The sequence below is a fragment of the Haliotis rufescens genome, unplaced genomic scaffold (assembly GCF_023055435.1).
Source record: "Haliotis rufescens isolate VD_foot unplaced genomic scaffold, xgHalRufe1.0.p SCAF_6, whole genome shotgun sequence".
Lineage (NCBI taxonomy): Eukaryota > Metazoa > Mollusca > Gastropoda > Lepetellida > Haliotidae > Haliotis > Haliotis rufescens.
Genome location: NW_025964334.1, coordinates 10,263,041 through 10,271,696, shown reverse-complemented (window position 1 = coordinate 10,271,696; position 8,656 = coordinate 10,263,041). Strand labels below are relative to the sequence as shown.

The window sequence follows — 8,656 nt, the reverse complement described above, 5'->3', positions numbered from 1 at the left end:
CAGAGGAGGTTATAATATCAGAAATAGAGAAGTGCTTATATCAGAAATAACATATTTCGACTTATCGAACATGAATTTCAAATTGTACATTGGAGATGTAGTTCATCTAGCAATATGGGTGAGTGTGAGTGAGTGAGTTGGGGTTATCGCCGCTTTTAACAGTATTCCATCAGGGCGTGTCAGCTTAATGTGGGAGGAAAGCTCGAAGTGATGCAGGTCTCAGACGTTTACCACTTCGGTGAAAGCCACGAGCACGGGTATGGTGCTGACAAACCTAGAAACATAATCGGGACGGATCGGGACTAGAACCCACAATCATAGGTTTCTCGCGTGCCCAACTCTGCACAGCGAATCGCGGCGCCTTAGACGACTGGGCCACCCGGGACCCCTGCCCCTCTAGCAATATGGAGATCATGTAAAACCTTTTCAAGGAGTTCTCCACATGAAAACTATTTTCATTATTGTAGTTATTTTATTCCTATTATTGGCAAAATAGTGTGTAATAGTTTGCTGCGGTGTTGAACCAGTTACATATTTGATCCTTGTCGTGAGTCCCAGGTTCCCTTTATCAGGAGTGATAAACATCTAAGATCTGCATCATTCGGTCTTTCAGCCCAAATCAACTCTCACGTCATGATTTAACGGACATACTTTTACAACTTGCGTCAAAGCCAACTTTATCACTCACTATGTCTCAAGAACATTAAATCATGATTTAGTATGCACAGCTATCAGGAATTGCATGGAATATGCTAGTGCCCTCAACAGGGCCCATCCTGTGTCCATCCGTTAGGGCTGTCTTGTATGTGAAGGGTCACATTGTGGTGTCAGGGCACTCTTGTCTCGTGGAACTGCAAAAGATAAAAAACAATGAAAACAACGACCCCTCTTGATTACCTCTTTTGGTGTCTACATTTCAGAAGTTTTGATGTTTCCACCACAGTTTCAAAGAGCGTCATACAACTCTTCCTCCGAAGTTAAGAGTTACAATATTCGAGATTTCATTAAAACTTTCAAAACTTTTAAAGGTAGACATTTTGAGGACGTTTCAAATTTGACACATAAAGGACAAGAATGATGTCCGATGCAATTCTCCATTTTGATTTCGACCACATGTTCCCGTGTTTTTTCAGGTAAATCAATTGACTTTCCATTGCATGTGTTTGTGACGGGTGCCACAGGTGAGGCAGGATACTCCCACCTTTTCGCGAACACCTGGTATCATCACTATTTGATAGCGATTCAAAAACACATGCTCATGATATATTCACAATCTCCATACTAACACTATCAAACACGTGGGTAATACCTCTGATTATAAGTCCGTAAGACAATGGTTGGGTTAATGATGCAATTATTTGGACAAACTATTTGTTCATGTTAAATAATTAAAGATACCCCGTATAAGTGACAAAGCCCTTTCCTTAGTCATAAGCCCATTGTACAGTGTCCGATTCAGTCCCAGACGAATTCAGCGGTAAACATATAACCATTTCCCAGTCAAACGTTAATACAAACTCATTTGTTTTTGTGTAAAATTCTTAATCTCCAGCATTTAGACTTATCAAGACATAAAAGTTTGCAAATACATATGTATAGCTTAAGATATTTATTTATCGTTAGATGAAAACATAATTTATGGTGTTGTAATACCACAAGAATATTTAATAGTGAGAATGGTGTGTTTCAAATTTCGCGTTATTGACGGATTCATATGGTGTACCGTCTGAGACCTGCATCACTTCGGGCTTTCCTCCCACATTAAGCTGACACGCCGTGATATAACAGGAATACTGTTAAAAGCGGCGTTAAACCCAACTCACTCACTCACTCACTCATATGGTGTACGATAGAATTGCATGCTAAATGTTTGGGTATCATTCTCGAGAAAAAATCGATAGATAAGCTTGAAAATAATTCACATTAGCGTATAGTGTGATAGCATAAGACAAATTCAGCGATTTTTCTGCAATTCTGCGGTAAGACATCTTTCCAAATTTTTCAGCAATGGCGAATCGCAAAATTCATCTGTGAGTGACAGTTATATCATTTAAGCATGCATGATGACTAAAAACAGATGGGCACACTGCAGTGACACACATTGTGTTCAGTGATATTTGGTCTGCTGGTAGAGCGTCCGCCCGGAGAAGGTCCGGGGTTCGTTCCCCGGCCGCGTCATACCAAAAGACTTTAAAAGATGGTACTTGTTGTTACCCTGTCTGGCGCTCGGCGTTAAGGGGCTAAAAGAAGGACTGGTCGGCTCGGAGTCAGTATACAGTGTCTGAGTGGAGTATTCATGTTAAACTGCGGCATGGTATATCAGTGGGCTAGAACTATAAATCGACATCAGTCCGGACTTGTACAAGCAGCCACACACACACACGTGTATGCACGTCGCTATATAAGTGCAATAATCTTACAATAAGTGCAATCAACCCAATTTCACCTCACCTCACCTCACATCTACTCATTTGCACTCAGTCTGGCTGATGGACTACATTTGATCATGTAGTGTTGGTGTTCCTGCAGCCACTGATGTAACACTAGTTCTGTTGTAGACTTTGAGTAATATACGACACCAGTGATGTTGAAAATCGTTACATTTAGCTAACTTACCATCAGACTCCACCATGACGAGTCGTAGAGTGTCTTGAGGAGAGCATTTGCCACATCTTCCTCCACAGCGTATTTCAATCACCTGGTCTTTTGAAGACCGAGTCACAATCGGTGTCCAACCATCACCTACGACCGTCCATGCTACCTGGGATAATTAGGAAAAACGAGGGGAACACTGGTATATTTTCATGGAAAGTTACAAAGTACAAAACATTGTGATATTAATTCCTACAATTTGCAACACATTAACTTTAAATCAAATCAGATTTAAATATATTATTTCTATTTAACAGGTCTTACCAATTTAAGACAAATTACACTGTATTCTCACTTGTGTTAACTGCTAAATAAAATGAAAAAAGACATTCACGTATGTTTGAATGTCTGTTGTTTAACACCGCAATATTCCAGCTATATGATGGCGGTCTGTAAATAATCGAGTCTGGACCAGACAATCCAGTGACTGACATCGTGAGCATCGATCCACGCAATTGGGATACGATGACATGCATCAACAAAGTCAGCGAGCTTGACCACCCGATCCCGATGGTCGCATCATACGACAAGCATAGTCGCCTTTCACGGCAAGCATGGGTTGCTGAAGACCTATTCTACCCGGATCTTCACGGGTATCACGTATGTATTTAACATGACATGGGTGACTAAAATGCAATCTTTATCATATTAATTAGATCACAGGCTACTTCACTGAGTGAATGGATAAAATGAATATTCCTTTTCTGGTTTGAGATGCATATCTTAACTGAAACTGAGAACTGTGGAGATCCGGGTAAAAATACATCTTCAGCAGCCCATGCTTGCCGTAAAAGGCAACTATGCTTGTCGTGAGAATCGACTAGCGGGTCAGGCTTGCTGAAATAATGGATGAATGCCATCGTATCCCAATGGCGTAGATTGATGCTCATGATGTCAATCACTGGATTGTCTGGTCGGGACTATTATTTACAGACATAACCTCGAAACCTCGAAACTGACCAATCCATCAAGAGCAAATCCTGTCCCTCTAAGGTCCATCACTGCCCGACCACGTGGGCCACATGCGCTGTCTGGGAGGGTGTAGCAGTCCTTGACCACGCCCACATTGGCATCCATGCCTGCTGTTTTGTTGTAAAATCTTCGATCTGTTACTTTAATGGACAGTGTCTGTGGATGATGATGCGATTAGGTAACGTCAATCTCAAATACAATGCATCATATATTAAAAGCATTATTTGTCGTCATGTTTTTCCTGTATTATTTTACATGTTTCTTTGATGTCCCTAAATCTTCAAACGGAGTTACAAATGAGTCATTTGTTCTTAGCATTATGTATTGAGCAAGTGCATTAATTTCGTTAAACATTTTGGCTTCAGGTCAAGTTTTACTTCGTTGATATGTTTTAAATCCTATGCATATACATTCGACCCGTGAAGATTCGGGGGTAGAATAGGTCTTCAGCAACCCATGCTTGCCGTAAAAGGTGACTATGCTTGTCGTAAAAGGCGACTAACGGGATCGGGTGGTCTGGCTCGCTGACTTGGTTGATGCATGTCATCGTATCCCAGTTGCGTGGATCGATGCTCATGATGCCCATCACTGGATTGTCTGGTCCAGACTCGATTATTTTACAGACTGCCGTCATATAGCTGGAATATTGCTGAGTGCGGCGTTAAACAACAAACAAACAAACAAACAGCATATACATTCATAAGTTATGAACAGAATTTGTATTGACTCATTTCAGTTCGTAACTTATCAATGTAAATTTATCATGCCTTGCCATTTAGAAAATAATTTGTATGTACAACCTCTCCGCTTATGCCATGAACCTGTGACGTTTCAGTATTAAGATAAAGAAGATTGATATCATGATCATTGTGTACTATTCTTTATTTATTTATTTTTTATGAATTATCATATATTCCATGTTTGGTATATTAGTTTTCTGGTGACATTGACCCCATTCTCCATAATAAGATCCACCCAAGAAGCTATGTAAAGTTTGAATGTTGTATGTTTCTTGGATTCGAACACGCGGTCATAGTTTTCTGGTACGTCTAGGAGACGCACAGCGAACTGCGCCGTCTAAAACGACAGGGCCAACCGTGTGTCATTTAAAAAAAAGAATTAGGAGATCGTAATCAAATGGAAATGCAAAGTGTTTGTTTCTTGCTGTGAAAAAAAACCCAAAAACGTTTGGTTTATGAGAACCGACACAAAACATAACGACATATAACTAATTTCTAAAGCAACGATGAACAATTGGTTTTCGTTTTGAGAAAAGCAAACCACATTGCCATTGGTACTTTGGTTTTAGAACCATTGGAGCTGACAAATCACCGCTGGAGTTTGAAAAGGAGTAAAACCATTTCGCCGCATTCGTAGATTAATTCACTTGCTACGCATGTGCACCATTAATCAACAAGGTCGACAACGCGACATTTGTCTCAAATATTTTCTGTGAATCCATGGAAACGTTATTCTTGAACTAAAGGCTACGGTGCAACATGAACATTTCAGTTATGCCTTACCTCGATGTTCAATCCAAACTTTGTATAGACATGATAACCCAGAGATGGGTTGGGATTCAAAATCGGGACTTCCCCAAGGCAGCCAGGATTCGCCACCATAGGACCGTCCATGAAGTAGGGTGTACTCAGAGAGATGTACTCAGAAGCTGTACTGTTCATACCATGGCAGTATATCTTCACTCGGGCGCCATTCAGTTGTCGTGGGTACAGCCAGTATTCTCCGTCAGTGTACGAGGGACTAAGCTGCTGTACCTCGGTACAAGTCGATACAGCTGAAGCAATATGAATAAAGAGTTCTTCAGGTGGACAGTGTTATTGGCAGTAAGACATCACGGCGTGCATATCGTCATGAAAAACCTGCAAACCAAGGTAGGTAGAGTGTGCGTGTCGATGATGGACGCGTAGACGTCCTAAATGTGTTCATCAGGAGAAATTGATATCATTAATAGCTTGTAGAGTTGGCTGGCCATCTGTTGAACCAGTGGTCCTGATGAGACGATCCTCAATAGGTATTATAGATTTAGATAGATAGATAGTTTTATTGTCATCAAATTTGAGTTTTCCGGACAAGGTAATGTTAAATTTTAGAAACATTGCCAAAAATAACCCAGATATTTCAATGTCAACTTCTCATGCAATGTTACTTGGATTGACGTTTCTTTTGCGGTTCACTATATTATATTATGAATCATGTCAACGTTGACAGTGAAATAATCAATATCATATAACAGATATTCAATTAAAAGTATATTTGAACGTTTGTGCAAGACTTTAACGATTGAATGAAACATAAACCAACACAACATACAGTTTGTGCAAACGATTGTTGTCAACTTACGCATGCAAGTCACACGAGTCCATGTTCCATCTGGGTTACACGTCATAGTTCCACATGGTACGTATCCCACAATGCACTCCAGGGTCAAGGACCAGTTTACCACCGTGACGTGGTTGATAGATGAATCGATATCATTGGCATATTCAACAGTAGGTGGATCCGTGCAATCTGTAAGTATCAATTTTGAAACATATTAATTTATATCCATAATTATGTATACATGGCTATTTTCTGGGAAATGCTCCTACAAAAACTGCATCGTTTGGTCGGTCACAGTTAGAATTAAAGTTATTTACAAAATGTTCTTTTAAAAGCACGTGCAATCCCGATTAAAACAAAAACAATTCCATTCTCCGAGATTCGTGAATGAAATATGAAGGGAATACGGACAACCTTTTTTAACATTTTACGGAAAATGGTCAGTTGACAGTTTGCTCTAAAACATTCATTTCTGAAGAAATCCAATAATATTTGCTGTCTTTCTGTATTGAATATGCAATGTAGTATGGTTTCAGTTAAACAGAATACACAAGAAAATACAAGTTTACATACATGTGATAACACACTCCCAGCCACCGTCCGCTGTTTCTGCACAACGCGAGTTGATAGCACAGATGTGGTGTTGGCAAACACCAAGTATATTCTGAGGGAAAAACACAAACGCAATGTCACCTTTTAAAAGGTGGCAATTTGTAACAATTCAAACTGAGCTGAAATATTTCAGATTTACTCTAATGGATTATGTTTTAGTGAACTTCAGTGAAAACAATATTGCCAGTCTCTTGAAAATATTGAGTCCTCAAGTTCGATCAGTAAACAAGACAGCCTATCAACAGTATTCACTTGAACACAGAGCAGACATGTGTCCCTTAAAGGGCAAGTTCACACGGAAATGAACCAATTTTTCTTGTACTTTTTCAACATTTAAAGTGTTAACATAGAAGTGTCATAGACAAAAATATAAAAACATCATATTTAATTAACATATTTTTTGCATTAAAACGATTTATATTTTTCACATTTACCAAGTGTTCTATTTCCATAACAAAAACACCATGGCTTATGCCCCTTGCAATATGACGTCATTGGTGCCAATTGATAAACATTATGACGTCATCATGCTTTGTTAGAGCCGCTTCACGTGGTGTAGGTACAGTTTTGTGATTCTAGCGTCTCAGATGCCAGCCAGAATTGTGTTATGCTGAGTCACCACTGCGCCGGAGTGTGTCGTAGACCATGTTGTTTTACCGCAAACTGGTACTTGATATCTTTTGCGTTGAGAATAGACAGGGACCCAGTTGAATTGGCACCAATTACGTCATAATCTAAGGGGGATAACTCAGGCCTGTTTAGCTCGAAAAACGAAGGCCTCATAACGGCATATCATTTTCACACTATTGTGAGCTTCCTACTTTCACTGTGAAAAAAATGAGTGTATATTTTCAAACACAGATACTAATTAATTCTAAAATTGCGTTTTGTTTAGAAAAAGAAAGAAAGTGATTTTTGCGTGTACACTTCCCCTTTAAGCATGTCAGAGTCAGAATTATGAGTTCGAATCCCTGATTATGATACTTAGTTTGTAAGCATCTTATCATTGTTTGTGGTACCTTTGGTGTACAAAGAACTTTCCTCCCACAGTAAGCAGACCAGTCATACTATGTATGGAATACTGCTCAATCGAATGTGTATACACATGATTAAGTCTTCATTATGATGCTTAAGAGCTACAAACTATTATGAGTCCTGTTATGGTGCTATTAAAGTGAATGACATGATCATAGACCCCTTCCCTTATCTTCTGCAAATATATATACCGACATGTATAGCATTATTTATGTCAAGCATACCAACCTGTGGCCAATTGTATGACATGGAATACACGTAGCTTGGCTCTGTCTTTAACGACACTGTTCCATTGATGACAGTGCCACCCTTACTATTGAGCTCGCACGTGCCGTCATCAAGATTAAAGTTGCAGGACAGGCACACTCGTCTTGAGAGGCATTCCTTGGCACAAGAAACCACTCCTGAAGTTGTGAACTTTTCAAGCACAGCTCCATGCAATTTTGTTCCGGTTACAACTGGTAGTTGAGTAATAGGAGAACATGTCTTCTCGATGGCGTTAGTTGAAGCAACGGAAGAAATCAGAAATAAAGTACAAAGAATCCAATCAGTACCAAGACGATACATAATACCTGTCCAACAGATCCAAATAATATTTTATAGTGTAAGCCGCAATAAGATATTCAATCTATATCAATATCGTTTGTGTATCGAGTGAGACCATAGCAACGCCCGTTGTACGTAATTAATGCATGTGTCTCTACATGTTATGCATTATCTCATAGTCGTACTGAAGTGTAGCACCCTCGAGACCATTAATGCAACTTAATCGATTGATTGGGCAAGGATGTATCAGAGGAGGGCGACTTATGGAAAGTAACCACTCAAGATGCATTAATGCTTATATGCCTTAGGGGATCCCACCACTAGCAAGAGCATAGTGCGCACCAAACATGAAAAATGTTTTAATTGAGACCTGTCTTGATTCGCTAGTTCATTTTGCTTTTGTCTTTTCGATGTTAGTTGGAAAGTGGCATTGTTATCAGAGAAAGTATTATCCAAATCTAGATGATATTATGTGCAAAGAGGGTTAATTCACTTACCC

General features: G+C 39.5%; 1 protein-coding gene across 1 annotated transcript; it reads right to left on the bottom strand.

The window, feature by feature from the left end:
• Positions 1-273: 273 nt before the first annotated feature.
• On the bottom strand, positions 274-8,230 carry LOC124151640 (A disintegrin and metalloproteinase with thrombospondin motifs 9-like). The gene is made up of 7 exons (XM_046524206.2): positions 7,840-8,230; positions 6,538-6,628; positions 5,986-6,153; positions 5,148-5,419; positions 3,613-3,780; positions 2,617-2,761; positions 274-851 (listed from the first exon to the last, which is right to left on the bottom strand). The coding sequence occupies exons 1-7, from the start codon at positions 8,176-8,178 to the stop codon at positions 790-792; spliced, it is 1,245 nt and encodes a 414-aa protein (XP_046380162.2). The 5' UTR covers positions 8,179-8,230; the 3' UTR covers positions 274-789.
• Positions 8,231-8,656: the final 426 nt, after the last annotated feature.

What these genes read in the sequence shown, in the direction of transcription:
- LOC124151640 (XM_046524206.2), bottom strand. Translation starts at nt 8,178, where the DNA reads ATGTATCGTCTTGGTACTGATTGGATTCTTTGTACTTTATTTCTGATT. An exon ending in CTGGGAGTGTGTTATCACAT is followed by an intron (nt 6,154 to 6,537) that starts GTATGTAAACTT and finishes TGATACTTACAG; the next exon opens with ATTGCACGGATCCACCTACT. An exon ending in GATTTGCTCTTGATGGATTG is followed by an intron (nt 2,762 to 3,612) that starts GTCAGTTTCGAG and finishes TAATTATCCCAG; the next exon opens with GTAGCATGGACGGTCGTAGG.